General features: G+C 40.7%; 1 protein-coding gene across 1 annotated transcript in view; it reads right to left on the minus strand.

Annotated features, from left to right (window-relative positions):
* trappc8 (trafficking protein particle complex subunit 8) overlaps positions 1-17,881 on the minus strand; it is a 49,382-nt gene that overhangs the window by 21,577 nt on the left and 9,924 nt on the right. Inside the window, exons 3-13 of the mRNA XM_061028342.1 lie at positions 13,511-13,600; positions 11,932-12,106; positions 11,426-11,579; positions 9,390-9,486; positions 8,379-8,641; positions 6,512-6,627; positions 6,248-6,398; positions 5,440-5,540; positions 2,476-2,581; positions 1,395-1,526; positions 180-404 (exon numbers count right to left, since the gene is read on the minus strand). Of these exons, the coding sequence (XP_060884325.1) occupies positions 180-404; positions 1,395-1,526; positions 2,476-2,581; positions 5,440-5,540; positions 6,248-6,398; positions 6,512-6,627; positions 8,379-8,641; positions 9,390-9,486; positions 11,426-11,579; positions 11,932-12,106; positions 13,511-13,600 (1,610 nt within the window). The remainder of the gene's footprint in view (positions 1-179; positions 405-1,394; positions 1,527-2,475; positions 2,582-5,439; positions 5,541-6,247; positions 6,399-6,511; positions 6,628-8,378; positions 8,642-9,389; positions 9,487-11,425; positions 11,580-11,931; positions 12,107-13,510; positions 13,601-17,881) is intronic.

The following is a 17,881-nucleotide window of genomic DNA, read 5'->3' on the forward strand; positions in this document are numbered from 1 at the left end:
TTAGACACCATTCACATTCTTTATGCCTCATGCTAAATTTGCCTTGGAACCTTCAATTGCAGAAGTTAGAGATCCAGCTCTCTTTGCCAAGCCGCTCTACCTCTGAGTCACAGCCAACGACACACATTTGTCTCTATCCTGTAGTTTAGCATGCAGACGTGATGATTAACTGTAGTTACCTTGTAAACAAAGAGATACTCTCTGAGAAAGGCACCCTGCTGTGTAGCAGTCTGCCTGCTGTCATTGGTCAAGATCTCTCTGAAAGCTGTCACAGCATTCTCTGGTTGCCGAAGTGTGAAGGACTGACGCCCAATTGTGAAGTTGATGTGGTCCTCTGCCAGAGACCAGCCCCTCTCCTTGTATACCTGCATGGCTTGGCAGTAACAGCGCAGTGCGTGCCTCTTCTACATGCAGGGAAAGGGACGAGAAGAAGATGTAAGGTACACAGAGCAACCAACATGGAGCACAACAAAAGGAGGAAAAGGAACACAAAAGTGTAAGTACAAAAAAGGCTGACCAAGATTCTGTTTGTCAGGTCATTAGTTCGGCTTTTCATGTACGCTTATTCAATAACATAATGTTTAGCGCTGTTTACACCTCGTATAAACAGGTGACGCCTCATGGGAGATCAGATCACTGGTGGACAGCCTTTAGCACAGGTGACAACGCACTCAGGAGGCTTTGAGATCCAATCAATCAGGCCACATACAAACCCAACAGTGTAACAACTCAGGGTATAGTTTAAAGGGGACATATTATGAAAAATTCACTTGTTCAGTGTTTTTGAACATATATTTGGTAACCTGAGTGTCTACTGACCCACAAAATGTGAAATAAACCCATCCAGTCCTTTGTTTGTGGTCTGCATAAGTCTTACAACACAGAGAAAAATGCTCTGTTTCAAATGTGCTCTCCTTGTGATGTCACAGTGGGATTCTGGTAAAGAAATCCCCTCCCTTCCCCTGATATCTCCACCCATGGACCCCACCCCCAGCCTAAAACAGGTCGGAAATATACTTGGGAGGCCTGCCCAGGTTTCGTGTGGGAAACACTGCACAGCATACCCACCCAAAGCAATGGTGAAAGTTGCATCATGCAGCCCTATTAATCAGATGAATTAATGAAGTTATGAAAAGTATTTTAAAAAGCATCTTGAGAAGAAATCATGCATGTTATTGTGATGTTACACAGAAATAAAAGCAGAGGGTTTACTAAACTAGAATGTCAAATGTCTAAAACCAACATATAACATAAATGGCTATGAGAATAGTGTTAACGGGGATAAATGGGGTATTCTCACGGACTTGCATTTCATTCTATTCACCAAGATAAGACATCCAGAGCTACCTTTTTTAGGACAGACCTCGTACATTTGTGATAGTGGAAAGGCTCACCTGTCCTGCTTTGCTGAAGCGATGACCAGCCAGGATCATATGGAAAGCAAACTTGCGTACCATTGGAATACGCATGTTGATAAAGCAGTGGGCAGCCTGCTCCAATAGCAGAGCACTGCGCAGGTCAGAGTCCTGAAACAAAAATTAAAATAAAAGATCAAAGCAGAATAAATCCACTGCAACTTCTAATTCTTTTTTCGTTTTATAGATCAATGCTACTGCCCATCAACATAATAATTAAAGAGTTCCAGATGTTTATTAACGGCACAGATGTGGAGGCACTCAGTCAGTAAAAATACTTGGGTACCATCCTTGATGGAAAAGTGACCTTTGAAATCTCTTCTAAAAATATTGTATTCATCTTTTATTGAGTCCATTTGAACTTTTGTGATGATATGCTGGTTATATGCCATATTTTTCAAGAAAGACCCACTCAGAAGGCAAAGGCCATCTTGGAAGACCCTCAGCACCCTCTGCATGCAGCATTTAGACTTCTCCCGACAGGGAGGAGGTTCACTTCTGTTAGGAGGGCTAAATCTAACGAGACCTGAGGTCGTTTGTTCCATCAACTGTTGGGTTTCTAAATAATCTGTAAGCATTGTTGCCTGTACACTTAACTATGTACTGTTAGTCCCTTATCTCACTCACGTCCATCATGATGATATCCATGGTAGTTAAGTATTTATGTCTTTGTGCTGTTTTTTAGGATATGTGTTGCCTGTTTGGACCTCTGTTGCAAACCAAATTGCCCCTCGGGGACAATAAAGATTTTTCAATCCAATACGTAGTTCAAAATTTCACAAATGTCATTCCCAAGTGAAGGTTGAAGTAATTTTTGATTGTCTAGCAGTGTATAATTCCATTATGTCATTATCACACATACACAAACAGGACCTGTGGACATGCATTAGTGGAGCTGCTACACATTGCTCAAGGGCACCCCAGCAGTGCTCAGGAAGTGCCCTGGCACCTCTACAGCTACCAGAACAACGTCCATATTTTTGGTCCGCACCGGGACTTGAACCGGCAACCCTCCAAGTCCCTACGGACTGAGCTTCTGCCTCTAAGCGTGTTTCCTCACCTCGCTAGTCATCTTAATGAGAAGAGTTGCAGCCTCTGAGTATTTGCTCTGACTCTTCAGGATTTCAGCACTGAGTAAAGCACAGCGCTCAGCAAGCACCATGTTTCTACAGAGAACAGAAGAAAAAGAATCAAAACTACAATTCACACAGAACAAATCTCTGAAAGGATGATGGAAGTTAAAGGAGAATATTAAAGGCAGGGTTGGTCATTTTTGGAAAACTAGCATGATTCTGAAAGTAGCATTCCCTCAGTGCTCCATCTACACACCCACCCTCTCCTCTGTGCTCCCTCTAAAGCCACGCCCCCTCACTTACATGGACGAGAACCATTACGTTGTCTCATTCTCAACACTCAACTTTACCATTTAAAAAAATGTGACTATTTTATATGGAAGCGATTAGTGATCAAAATTCAAATGATAAAGCTAATTTGAAAATTCAAATGCATTAACAGAAATTCTTTTTAATTTTCAGAATATGAGTGTATTATTTGACTCAAAAATAAAATGATGATTAATTTATCTAATTTGAATTTTAGTTTTCAACTTCAAAAATGCACATTCTTTGACTAAATTAAAATGAGGAAAATGACATTTGCTTTATCATTTAAAAAAAATGCCCCGCTAAATTTGTATCATAATTCAAATGAAAAAGCTAATTTTAAAATGAAAATACAGTAACAGAAACACGTTTTATTTGTTTGCATTATACTTTTACTCTCTTTGTATGCATATTGTATGACATAATTCAAATGAAAACGAAAAGGTCTTTGGCTTTTCATTTTCAAACTTGTCGTGCTAAAAAGTGATCATAATTCAAACCAACTCGAAAACGAAATGGCAAAGTGGACGGCGCAGGAAAGTGACATCAGACTCCAGCTCCCAGGCAGGCTAACGTAATATTTACAGTCTATGAGGAGAGCAGGCAGAACGCGCAGTACGATGGGTGAATCTTTAACGCTGGTACAAGCTCCAAACTAGTTGTTGCCCTGATTTTGATTCAATTTTGGCGTTGTAGTTGATTATTCTTATACTCTGAAAGGGAGAGAGAGCTCATGCAGTCGGTCGAGAGTGTGTGCCATTACGCACAGAGGATGAGAGACACTTTGTGCAGAGAGCTGGAGAGATTATTTGAAACAGAAAATTCAATCGATAATCTTTTTTAATGTAACTAAGTTAAGCAGAGAAGAGAGTGATCTATAATCTATCAATAAACCGGTCTTAGGACACGTCTGTGTGAATTTCACGGCATGCAGATGCTGAGTGACTCTCACGGTCAGAGATAGTGGGCATGGTGTCACGCGTGAGACTTGGCAGCTCTGGTTATAAAGCTGCTGCGTCATGCTCGCTGAAAGTTCAGTGTGCGCTAAAAAAAACACTCCGATCGCCACCTGTATCACAGTGTGAACTAAAGTCTGCCCTAGTGTTAAAGATTCACCCCGCCACCCATTGTACTGCGCGTTCTGTCCGCTCGCCTCATAGACTGTAAACATTACGTCCGCCTGCCTGGGAGCTGGAGTCTGACATCACTTTCCTGCGCCGTCCACTTTGCCATTTCGTTTTCGAGTTGGTTTGAATTATGATCACTTTTTAGCACGGCAAGTATGAAAACGAAAAGCCAAAGACCTTTTAGTTTTCATTTGAATGATGTCATACAATATGCATACATAAGAGAGTAAAAGTATAATGCAAACTGGATGACTGAATATTCATTTTAAATATAGGTCAAATAAAGCACCTATATTCTGAAAATTAAAACGTGTTTCTGTTACTGTATTTTCATTTTAAAATTAGCTTTTTCATTTGAATTATGATACAGATTTAGCGGGGCATTTTTTGAAAATGATAAAGCAAATGTCATTTTCTTCCTCATTTTAATTTAGTCAAAGAATGTGCATTTTTGAAGTTGAAAACTAAAATTCAAATTAGATAAATTAATCATCATTTTATTTTTGAGTCAAATAATACACTCATATTCTGAAAATTAAAAAGCATTTCTGTTATGCATTTGAATTTTCAAATTAGCTTTATCATTTGAATTTTGATCACTAATCGCTTCCATAATTTCACTACTAACAATGGACAACGATAAACTCACAGTATAAACTCCGTCATCAGCTCATGCTTTGAGTGTGGGCTAGAGCATGCAAGAGGTAGAGAACGAGCAGGGAGGCGTCTGATTGGTTCATCAGATTGGTACCTCGTGGCAGACATTGGTTGAAGTTTTTACAGACTGATACAGATGACAGATTTTCTTTGTTTCTTTTTCAGAGAACATGAGTTATTCATTTCTGTCAGGACCTAAAGACAATTTACACCAAAATCTGAAAAAGTGGATCTGGAGGAAATGACCAACCCTGCCTTTAACTAATACACAGGTATTACTTTGACAGTCGGTGTGATAGAGTTGTTAAATTACAAGTTGAAAGCCAATTAATTTGATAAAATCGACTTCAATTAAACAAAATTTGAGACACATTGTGCAATGTTGAGTCTCCTCAAAAGGCAACATCATAGTGAGGAGGGGTTGGTAAGCTTCCCAAGCGTTTTTGTAAATTTTGAGACAAGTAAACTAGCATTAGGTTTTACCAAAAGATTAGCACCATTAGACAGTTTTGTACAGAATAAGGATGCAGAACTAGAGGCAGCCTCAAAATCAGGACTGTAAATTATCTTGCAACGAAGTAAGTGATTAGTTATTACCTAGAAACAACATGGATTGTTTCAATTGTGATCAATAGTTTGCAAATTGTCAGATGGGATTTATGAATCCAAAACAATGAGATTCACCATAGACCTCTACTCATATTCTTAAGAAGTGAACACACAGTATACCATTTAACATACACAGATATATCAGGATAATATGAAACTATATGTAACATTGCAAAAACAGAATAACCAGATACCATTATACTGATTTTAAATAAAATGTGAAGACATAAAAAGGCAGTTAGTTCATACTTGCAGACATCTCTGTACGTCTGTATCGCAGTATCCATGTAGTGTGCCGGGTACGGTCGAGGAGCTCCAGCCTGCAGAAACGCTGACACTGCAGCCATTTCCTACCGAGTTAGGAGGTATGAATGCAAAAAACATGAGGACAAATAGTTATCATGAAAGTATAGGGTCCAGAGAGGCGGGGTTACACCCTGGACTGATCACCAGCCAATCACAGGGCTGAAATAAAGAGACAGACAACCAGCCACACTCACATTCACACCTACAGACAATTTAGAGTCAGCAGTTAACCTAACGAGCATGTGTTTGGACTGTGGGAGGAAGATGGAGTACCAGGAGAGAACCCACACATGCACGAGGAGAACATGCAAACTCCACACAGAGAGACTCCTGTCAGACGGGGATTCAAACCAGGAACCTCCACACAGAGAGACTCCTGTCAGACGGGGATTCAAACCAGGAACCTCCTCACAGAGAGACTCCTGACAGACGGGGATTCAAACCAGGAACCTCCTCACAGAGAGACTCCTGTCAGACGGGGATTCAAACCAGGAACCTCCTCGCTGTGAGGCAACAGCGCTAACAACTGGACCACCGTGCAGCTCCACAGCATCAATAAACGGAGAAAATGAAAACACTAACTGGAAGTTGCTTCTGTCATGCTGCACTGAATTAATCTGAAGTTGAATTCCCTGTTAAGAAGGATAGCTTGAGACCAGGGGTACCTAAATGCAACTTAATGATAAGTGTATATTATTTAAACATAGCCCTCATGGGGAAATATAGAAAGATGGCTGTGTGTGATTCTCACCAATGCTCCTGCAGCATACAGCATGGCCTGGTCTGACAAGAAGTCTTTCTTGGCAGTGTGGTAACAGTTGTAAGCCAACTCATAGTGCTGAACCAGAAAGCATAGGTCGGCCATCTTCCTGATCTGCAGCTCTGGGGCTTCTGGAGGATATCTAATATTACAGATGTAAGAGGTCAAACCAACAAGTGTTTATGATGTGTATAAATAAAAAGAAGCCATTTTTAAGTCTCGAGTCAGAATGGGTTAAGATGTAAGAAGGCTTACAGGAGGCCACACGTGCTCTTTGGTTCACTGATGTTCTTCTCTGGAACTTTGCCCCCGCCAAACCACTTCTTGGTGGCAGTGAACAGAGACCGACTCAGACCTTTCCTGGAGACCAACTGTGGGCAGAGAGACAGATCATATATTTGAGCAATCTAGTTAAACAGCAACAGTCCAGCTGAGTTAATCATCAAACAGCTACTGTAGGGTTGTTCTCATAAGCTAATGGAAATGATTGATGCAATATGAAAACTAACATTAATATGCACACTCATATTTGTGAATGTGTGAAGGAATCCCTTAATACTTACACCACTTTGTTAATGTACATTAATCCTTAATATTCTTTCATATAAGCATAACATTGAGCATGCAAATAGCATGTTTATGAATTTAAATTTCAGCTTTGAGAGCAGAAAAAAATACTTTTGTAGCGGGTTTGACAAGGTTTTAATTTTGGGGTGCCAGTCAGAGTCAAGTCTGACAAATAAAAATTAAATGCAAACAAAAAAATAGTCAACCTGCACAAAATAGGAGCTAAGCAAGAGCAAAAACCAATCAAACAAAACAACAATGGGATTTCAAATATATATATTATCACAGGCATCAACCACACTGCAACAAAATGAATGTGAGCACTGTGCGTGCGCGTTTCACAGTCTGTGTTTGTAACTCAAAGTTCAGTCCCTTCCAGCAAAAGTCTGCTCCGGTAACCCACAACCCACAGTTCATTCCATTTCAGTTCAATGTTCAAATACAAAACAAAAACTCCGCTCCGGGTTTTACCGCGGGCCTCGAAAACAAATGAGGAAACAAACTTGAAAGGAAAAACCAGCGTCTCTCTTCACGGTGCAACAATCAAAACACAAAGAAACAAAAGACACACCAGGTACTCACGGTACCGAAGTTTTTAAGTCAGTCAGCAGGTTTAAGTCAGAATTGGGCTTTTCTCCTCTGGCATCTCCTGACTCCAGGGAACAGATGATCCACCAGGAACAGGGAAATAACAAATCCAACAGATAGCCGGCCTGACAGCAACGGACCTCCAGCGACGAAGATTTTAACAAACGGCTATAACACGAACTTTCAATCATGCTCTATGCCGAGGTAACCTTCTCCTTCACTGACTTTTTTCCAATGACTATCCGCGCCGATCACCGGTGACTTGCCCTATACAAATGCCCTTCCTGGAGGACGGATTCAGACTTCGCGGGCACTGTGGCTGTTTTCCATTGGTGTGTGAGATGAATGTGGGTGGATGACGGAGGAAGCAATGAATGGAGGTGTGTACAAAGAGGATTCTGACTCTGCAGGCGCTACACTTTTCTTCAGTGAAATTTTCCGCATGCCTCGCCTGGCCTCATTATTGCCTATCTCTTCATTTGTGACTTTTTCTACTATCCTGCTGGCTTGAGATCTGCAAATGTCTGTGGCCATCTGTCTGTAGTTTCCGATTCCATCCCTTTGAGCCGAGGTCACACTGCCAGGCTGGCCCAACTCTCCAGGGAACTTTCACAACGGTAGAAAATGAATATTCCCTGATCCTAACTACTAACAACCAGCAAAAATAAGGAGACCTCGGATTCATGACTTTTTATCTATCAAGATAAGGCTAGCTCTGAGCTCTATCAGCAACTTTGTAAACCAGCAATACAAAAAACTGATACGTATCAAATCCTAATTGACCACATACAGTAAAATCTACAACTAATTTCTCAATGTCACTGTACATCAAACTTCAGGTTGATGTAATCAATTCAATCAGCTTTAGTTTTGAAAGTTTGATATAAGCTTTCAAGATTCCTTTTGTTATTCTATGTCTCTCTTTATGGATAATTTTAGGTTGAAATCGAACAACTTGCAGTTTTACCTGGTCATTGAGCTGTCTGATGTTCTTCTCTATGTGTGGCAGCAGGCCTCTGAAGGTGAACTCTTGGAGAAATTGTCTGATGTGGTCATGGTCATTCAAGGTCAGGCACACCCCATGGCTTCCCGATATCCCCAACAGGCTTTCTGGATCTCTTGCACCTGTCTTTGGGTCAGTGTTTACAGCACCGAGGGTGTAGAGGCTGCCAGAGGTGCTGACCGTGTCAAGCTGCAGGGGATGGCTTTCCAGACTGTTGGGTACCCCATCTGAGAGGAAACAGTGTTGCATACTAAGTTCATTCATGGCTGTGTCAAATGTTGTGTTTTTTTCCCAGGTTTAATATAAGTAGATTGTTCTCGTTGATAATATACTGTATTTGTACTGTATATATTGTATGCAGGAAACTGCAGCAAACTTTAGACTGATATCAGGGATATCAAATAAACGCTCAAACGACTTTCCAAATGGTTGCAAAAGTTCAACTAGTGGACTTTGTGGCTTTTACAAGTTAACTAGTGATCATTTTTTAGCCTCACTATAAGGCCCCATGTCCACCTAGCGTTTTCTCCGGGCAGAAAAGCTCTGGTTCTGTGCTTGAGAGCTCTAACTTGAAGCGTTAATACGCTGAGAAGAAAAGCGCTGCAGGTCCGTCCTGTCTCCATGACAACAGTCTGTTGACAACGCCCGTTGTGTGACCGACACGGCTCTGTTACTTTTTACTGCATGATTTATATTTGAGGTCGTTTATTTCCAGATCAGACACGGAGCAAAGAGGATGTGGGTACAAGACACGATCAATAAGCGGCAAAATTACAAAGAATATCAAAAATTTGGAAAAGAACGCCGGTGACGTCAACAGAGTCTTTCTGAAAAGTTGAAAGATTTTAAACTTGAGCGCTCGGAGCGGCCGCACAAAAAAGGCAGAGCACTCAGAAGGGTGAATGCTCAAATGAATTACTATATCCCTGGAAGTAATGTTTAGTGAGTTAATTGTATAACTCTCAGCTGACTGACCTTTGTCTGTTGTTTGATGGTAGTCCACTTCAGCTGTGCTGATGTCATTCTCACAATCAGCACTGTTGACACTTGGAGCTAAATCATCAAGAATGTCCTGTAAAAAAGGAATAAGAGGTTACTACATGCTCAGCTTTTACTGATGGCATATCAGACCAATTCCCCTGGTGGATTCAGTTCAATTCAGTTTATTTGTCATATACATTAAAGGGGACATATTCTGAAAAATTCACTTGTTCAGTGTTTCTGAACATATATTTGGTAACCTGATTGTCTACTGACCCACAAAATGTGAAATAAACCCATCCAGTCCTTTGTTTGTGGTCTGCATAAGTCTTACAACACAGAGAAAAACGCTCCGTTTCAAATGTGCTCTCCTTGTGATGTCACAGTGGGATTCTGGTAAAAAAAAGAAATCCCCTCCCCTCCCCTGATTTCTCCACCCATGGACTCCACCCCCAGCCTAGAGCTAGACTTTAACGCAGGTCCGCCATTTTTATTCTCGCTACAGAGGAGTGATGTCTACCAGGAAAACGGGGGGGGGGGGCTTGTCCAGCCGCCTAGTCTTCTTGTCAGTCGAGTACAGTCAATGTAATGAAATTCATTTTTCCCCCAGACACCTTCTCATCCCTTGAAACCAACAGTGATAAATAAATACAAGAAATAAATTAGTAGGGCCTGACCGATATGGCATTTCTACAGATATCGATATATCAACCAACATCTTTCTTAGATCTGTAGAGATAGACATTTATTGTGTTGATCCCTCAGATGCAGTTATCAAACACTTGTGGAAATCAAATGAAGACAAGACTGTCACTCAACTGTAGAGTAACTGTGCATGTACTTGCATCACCGCTCGACACTCCAGAGAGTGATGATGCTTGTTGTAATCCTTATAGCACCCTCTGCTGGTGACAGAGAACTGCTAGTGTAATACAATGATACTCAAATTAAATGCTTTTTGACTGGTGAATAAATGTTAGAATATTAGCACATATTGGTGATAAAATTAGCCGATACCGATAGTCAGTTGATAAGCGAATATCGGCCGATATTATCGGTTGGCCGATTAATCGGTCGGGCTCTATAAATTAGTAGCTTTATTAGAATCAAAGACAGCAATATAACATTCTACAATAAATAGATATCAGAGACACACATACGCCAAGTGCTAATGTTTAGTGGTCTGAATGCCTGGTGGTTCGTGCTCTGATGCACTGTCAAGATTTTCCTGGAGAAAGTTAGGAAAACAGACGGTGTACCAGGTGGGTGGAGTCTTGTGAGATGTGTAATGCCTTTCTCTTGCAGTGGGTGGTGTAAATGTTCTGTACCAGCCAGAGCAGTGAGCCAACGATTTTTTAAGCATTTTTTACAGACCTCTTTATAAGTTTAAGTTACTGTTCCATTAGTATTCTCCCTGTAAGAATGCTTTCAATAGATGCTCTGCAGAAAATGATAGATTGAGTTCTTGTGGACTTGCAGTTTTCCTTAAGACACCTGTTGTACCAGTTTGACTACCTCTTCTATGTTCAAGGACCAGGAGAAGGAGTCAGTGATCTTGATGAAGAACTTAAAGGAGTTGATCATTTCAACAGTGGTGTAAATTCAAGCAAACACTTAATTGTCAGATTTATTTTTCCTAAAATCAAAGAGAGAGGTTGCTGTGTGTTGCCATTGGTGGCTGACATTTTTATCTATCTCTCTTAAATACCTATTCAAGCAATCTTCTCTCCTGAAAAGTGACCAATCCTGCTGTGACAGATTCAAGCTGGATACACCTTCACTTACCGTGAAAGCACTAATGTTTAGGCTGATTACAGTGTAATTAGCTCATCCTTTTGATGAAGGACATTGTTTCAATGTTCCCAAGGCTTTGGGAGAAAGAAACAAGTTCATCATAACTCTACAGCATGGATGTTGCAGTTTTGTGAGGTACTTTAACTTGCTTTAATTTCCAGTGTATTTTAATGTGACAGTAGGCGAGCGCTGCAAGGCAGACCACCGAGCACACAGAGGAAGGCGCAGTAACTTACCTGGTTTTGCAGATTACTCCTGTGAAGATATTGACTCCAGGGGTCTGGAATCTGTTCATCTACTTCATCTGAGAATGTACGAGAGTTCATTTTCAAAAGGTAGCAGCCCTGAGAACCGTACCTCTGTTTCATATCCTCATACACAGTTTCTGCCCTGGAGAGGAGGAGAGAACACTTACTATTACTAAAACAAAACCAATACAAAGTATGAACCATTTTAACATTAGCTCTGCATTTTCTTAACAACTGTCCATCTTTTATCTGATCATGCATTGAGTAAGTTTTAATAATTGTGTTTAAGTACAAAAGGACAACAATCTCCAAACCAGAAGTTGTGTCATTTGAAGTTGTTTAACAGTGAAATGGTATAACATGGACTATGTCAGCTAAGAAAATTATTATTATGTTACACAATCTTAAATAGTGCAAAGCTATTTAGTATACTACAACACAAACTTCCACATCTGCAATTCTCTATAAATGCATCTGTGAAGAAACTTTGTTACCTCTGTTCATCCCCCTCGTTCATGTCATGCAGTAAGACGTAGTACTTGAGCGTGTTGGGAATAAACCACCTCGGGTTCGTATATTCTCCACTGTGCTGAATCCTGTGCTGCTCCTGAGAGAGCTTGAGGAATTGCTCCACAGGGACTGACTCTGTGGAGGACACAACCAATAGGCCTGACAGGACCGTTAGTCAAGGAAACAACAGGAGATTAGATCCACTAATGAAGAACAGATACACTGAGCCCAGAGCGCCTATGGGAACAAGCGAAGCTGTTTTCACCTAGACTGACAAACAATTCTATAAAATGTCCAGTGAGGATGATAATGACCACCTCACCACTAGTGATGCTGTATGTCAACACACTCCCCTTCTTCCTCATAGTCTTCTTGCAGTCGGCGTGTTGGGCTCTTCTGTGGTCATTAATAAATAGCATACACTCACTCAACACTATTTTTCCCAGAGACTAAGACATAACTGATGCTACGACTGAACCAGGGGCCGCATTCACAAAACATTATTAAAGGGGACATATTCTGAAAAATCCACTTCTACAGTGTTTTTTGAACATATATTTGGGTAACCTGAGTGTCTACTGACCCACAAAATGTGAAATAAACCCATCCAGTCCTTTGTTTGTGGTCTGCATAAGTCTTACAACACAGAGAAAAACGCTCCGTTTCAAATGTGCTCTCCTTGTGATGTCACAGTGGGATTCTGGTAATAAAAAAATCCCCTCCCCTCCCCTGGTATCTCCACCCATGGACTCCACCCCCAGCCTAGAGCTAAACTTTAACGCAGGTCGGCCATTTTTATTCTCGCTAGTGAAGGAGTGATGTCTACCAGGAAAACTCAGGGGGGGGGGGAGACTCATTGCATTTAAAGAGACACACACACCAAAACGGAGCGTTCTGAGAGAGCTGGTTTGAAAAGGTGGAGGAGGAGGATAATATGTCCTCTTTAAGAAAAAAAATGTCTTCTTCAGACAAAATTCATTCATTTAAACACATTTTATAAAAGCCATTAGGATTTTCAGTTTGACTAAATTTGTCAACTTATTAATAATCTTAGCTAGTCACCATTGTTTTCGGTTTAAGTCTCATGTCTCTGGTTCTCCTGAACATAAGCTAGCACATAAGACAGTTCATTTTACACTCATTTCCGTTATCCAAAAGGAACTAACTAATATTAAAATATTTTCCTTTACTCGGTTATTTATTTAAGTAACCGCAATAATGTTGACAAAAGTGCTTATTTTAATAGTTAAATAACCTTTAGTCAATGATGCTACACCCAATGAACTGTATATAGGCATACTGTAGGCATAAGAGCCTGCCCTATAGCATCTGAGAAGTTCAGAAGTGCCAAAATAAAGACGTTCTTAAGAAAATAATCAGGAATTATACGTAAGAACATTCCAAAGAACTTCCTAACTTCTTTATTAAGAATCTTCCCTCAGTTTCATCTTAAGAAATGTTTGTGAATCTGGCCCCAGGACACTGTGAAACCTTTTTTTTAATTACTTTTCATGACTTTTCAGTGGCCAGTTTTTTGTTCTGTTACAGGGAAGGAAAGGATACAGGCAAGGTAGTGATTGAGGAACTCATGTTCAGAGGCAGGCATAGACTGCAGGAAGTTCTCCCTGTAGGTTTCGAACCAGGGTGTGGTCGCTAGAAAAAAATAAAATTAGATATTCATCAAACAAAAGTAGCCAGTATTTTAGGAAAGTTATTCAAATCAAAAATTTGAATTTATGATTTTAGTATAAAATCTAATAATTGTATCTGTAGTCCCCACTAGAGACTGATAATCACAAGGATTTCCTTACAGATATGATGGCAGACATTGTGGTTTATATCATATTATGCACTAATACTACACAGCAAAGGTCTTTAGAGGGCTGTTTTCTGAGTAACTGAAGGAAGAAAGATCAGCATTATTATTCAATATCAACCACATGTAGTTTGTACCACTTTCTGCTCATCTGTGATCCCATACAACGTGTGACTGTAGTCCCTGTCTAGTCTGTGAGTCATTACATATTCCATGAATATGTTTTATATCAGTGTAAATCCAAAAGCATGAAGACCAAAACATATACACACACATTCAGTTATCAATATCTCAGCAGTCGTATGTTTGGTAGCTTTCCCATGTTTACTGAGCAAACACAACAATAATATTAAAGATTAAACGCTGTTTTTATTATGGCCTGCCTGATGTCATTTATAAAACAGTGTGTTGAATCCACATGGAAGGGTATAGAGCTGCAGATGAGACTCAACACAATCGTCATAGAAACAGCCTCAAATCAAACTCTTCTTTTAACCCCTTTGAAGTCAGTGTCCAGGGTGTAAATCTAAAATGCCTTTGACAGAGAATTGACATCTCAGTCACAGGACTGTTTAATCAGTTCAATGCCACAGTATCTGAGAGTAAAATCATTTGGAATGTACCACTACTGAAAATTCATTGTGTGTATGGGTGGAGGTTTGTGTGTAAAATCAGTAGCTCAGCCTGCAGGGACTTGGGTTGGGAACTGGAGGGTCGCCGGTTAAAGTCTGGAAATTGGTCTGGTAGCTGGAGAGGTGCCAGTTCACTTTCTGAGCACTGCTGAGGTGCCCTTGAGCAAGACACAGAACCCCCTCCCCCCGAGGCGAGGTACACCCTGGACTATTTGCCTGTCAATCACAGGGCTGACATATAGAAACAGACAACCAGCCACACTCACATTCAAACCTATGGACAATTTAGAGTCAGCAGTTAATCTAACGAGCATGTGTTTGGACTGTGGGAGGAAGATGGAGTACCAGGAGAGAACCCACACATGAACAGGGAGAACATACAAACTCCACACAGAGAGGCTCCTGTCCACAGGAACGTCCTCGCTGTGAGGCAACAGCGCTAACCACTGCACCACCGTGCATCCCTAATACTAGTTTATATACTGAAATGTGAATGTATGCTTTGCTTTGTTGACTCACTTTCCCACAGGTCAAAAACACAGAGTTGTAACATCATGCTACCAGCAATTTTACACAAAGAATTCACCACTTTTGGCATAGAAGGGCAACAAGATGGGGCAGCTAATGCAAACTAGAGGGAGTGGAGCAAGGTTAGTGCAGCAGAGCTAAGGGGACAATAGATAACCTACATACCAACCAGCAGACAAAGATACCTGTATAGTGCTTTGAGTTGCTGAGTTCCCACAGTGTTTCTCTCCAGGCACTGTACCAAGGGTTGCTAGCTTTTACAGAGTGATCTGATAGTTAGGAGCAGAGAACCAGGAGTGATGTTAGCAAAACCCCTTTTTCTTCAAGGTCTCCATGGTATACAGTAAGAATTTACAGAAGGTCAAGGTGGACAAGGGAGAAGTTTCATAGAGGATTGACACAGATGGACAATATCAGGCTATTTCAGTTTAACTACAAGAAATGCACACTCTGTCATTGTTAAGGCCCTGACACACCAAGGAAATCGGTGGGCTACCCATCGGTCCCCATCTGCCTTTTTTTTGGACGATTCAATATCGGTCGGCCTCTGTGCGGTTGGTGAGACGAATCTCTCTGATTGGCTGTCTATTATCATTTTCAATTTAACTACAAGAAAGGTGGACATGGGGCCTAAGACTACAGGTCATTGTAGTAATTTACAACTCAGTTTGAATTTAGTATGCAGTAGTGTTTCCCCTATCATTATATTAGGGGGGCGGCCCGCCCTTGAAAGTCAAGTTTTGTTTTTTTTAAAGATTTTTTTGGGGGGGGTTTTTGTGCATTTATTATAGAGATAGGATAGTGGATAGAGTCCGTAATCAGGGAAATAAGTCACTTAAGGATACCTTTCCGATAGAAAAGGACAGCTATCATTAAAAGTAACACATGAACACCAAGATTCCTTCAAGTGTTGGTGTCGGCGTGTCCCCCCCACCCCCCCAACGCTGTAAACCTAGGGGAAACACTGTGCAGTATGAAAAAACAGAACAAAAAGTAATATCTTAATGTAGTGCAAAGCCAGTACCTTTTATTCTAGTCTAATGTTCTAGGTAACATTCAGAGTATTTCCTGACAGACTGACTACGACAAACTATTGATAAGAGGCAAGTAAGATTGCACTACAGGACATTAAGGCACAGTAAGGCAAGAAAGGAAGGAACAACAACAGACACCCATAACTAGTCTCTCTGTATACTTCATTCTTTTTGATCTCTGATTTTGATATTTGACCTATTTAAAGGTATAACATGCAACTAAGAGGAGATGTCTAGTAGATGTCGCACCAGCCTCTAAGACCAAAACAAAACTTGTAGTTGGTGGTACCTCCTCTCTCCCTCAGCACTCCCCTCTTCATGCGCCAAATATTGTAGGACTCTCTTTGTAGGAAGTCATTACTCCAAGATCATTTGCCATAGGGTATTTCTGATTTATGACTTATGTTTAGAATGTGACATATTATACCTTTAAAGAACAAAAAGGACTATAGGACTGTTTCCCTTAGAGAGACTGGTCATGGTTGTGTTACTGGGTCGAGTTCAAGAACGCTCTTACCTAAGATTTATCCATGCAAGTGGAAAAAAAACACAAAAGGTAATTAAGTTGAAGTAATGAATAGATAAAATGGCAGTGTTTATAGTTTGTAGAAAATAACTCCAAATAGGTCACAGTAGAAACGTGATCCGATCAGCTCACTCCACACATTTACTGTAGGGCATGTGACCTGCAGATCATTCCCTGAACATATAGGAGATCAATTCAGTCTCTGGAAATATATCTATACCCATATATCTATACCCAGCGTTTCTGAGGGCATCACGCAGAAACATGTTGTGAAGTGTTGATATTTCATTGTGTATGGTTACTTTGTTTCAAACATGACATTTCTCCGTTTCCTCTCACCCAGTCTGTATTTAACATGCAGGTATCAGCTGGAGAGGCACCGATCCACTTACCATACACATGTGTCCATACAAATGTTTTATAAGTTTCTATAAACTTATATAAAATACAAGTTTTATATCACAACTAATATTGTTATTGTTGTTGTTGGTAGTATGTGTGAGGCTACACAAAGATGAAGTAAACCCTTACTGAAGAGTAAGAATTATACTGTTGATCTTGTTACATCTCGTCTGAACGTTGTCATGGAGACAATTTGTGGACACTTCTTACAGTTCAGTCTGAATGTCTTCGAGGCGCGACTGAGCGAAGTGAGAATGTTTAAAGTGCACTACCATCCTTCTTGATCTGTGACGTGGATCGGCACCATCAGTCTGATATCCGATACGTTAATTACTTTAATATCGGACCCGATACTGATAACCGTCTAGTTACAGGTGACAACAATGAGAAATGTTCCTGTCAGTAACGTAACAGTCTGCTGTTGTCCGTCGCTGCAAACTTAGACAAGCACACTAAGTTGCAGTCTGAGCTGTGTTTGAAGACATACAGTATCTCACAAAAGTGAGTACACCCCTCACATTTCTGCAAATACTTTATTATATTTTTTCACGGGACAACAATGAAGAAATGACAATTTGCTACAAAGTAGTCAGTGTACAGCTTGTATAACAGTGTACATTTACTGTCCCCTCAAAATAACTCAACACACAGCCATTAAGGTCTAAACCACTGGCAACAAAAGTGAGTACACCCCTAAGTGAAAATGTCCAAATTGGGCCCAAAGTGTCATTATTTTGTGTGGCCACCATTATTTTCCAGCACTGCCTTAACCCTCTTGGGCATGGAGTTCACCAGAGCTTCACAGGTTGCCACTGGAATCCTCTTCCACTCCTCCATGGCGACATCACGGAGCTGGTGGATGTTAGAGACCTTGCGCTCCTCCACCTTCCGTTTGAGGACGCCCCACAGATGCTCAATAGGGTTTAGGTCTTGAGACATGCTTGGCCAGTCCATCACCTTTACCCTTGGCTTCTTTAGCAAGGCAGTGGTCGTCTT

The sequence above is a fragment of the Labrus mixtus genome, chromosome 3 (assembly GCF_963584025.1).
Source record: "Labrus mixtus chromosome 3, fLabMix1.1, whole genome shotgun sequence".
NCBI classification, from domain to species: Eukaryota; Metazoa; Chordata; class Actinopteri; order Labriformes; family Labridae; genus Labrus; species Labrus mixtus.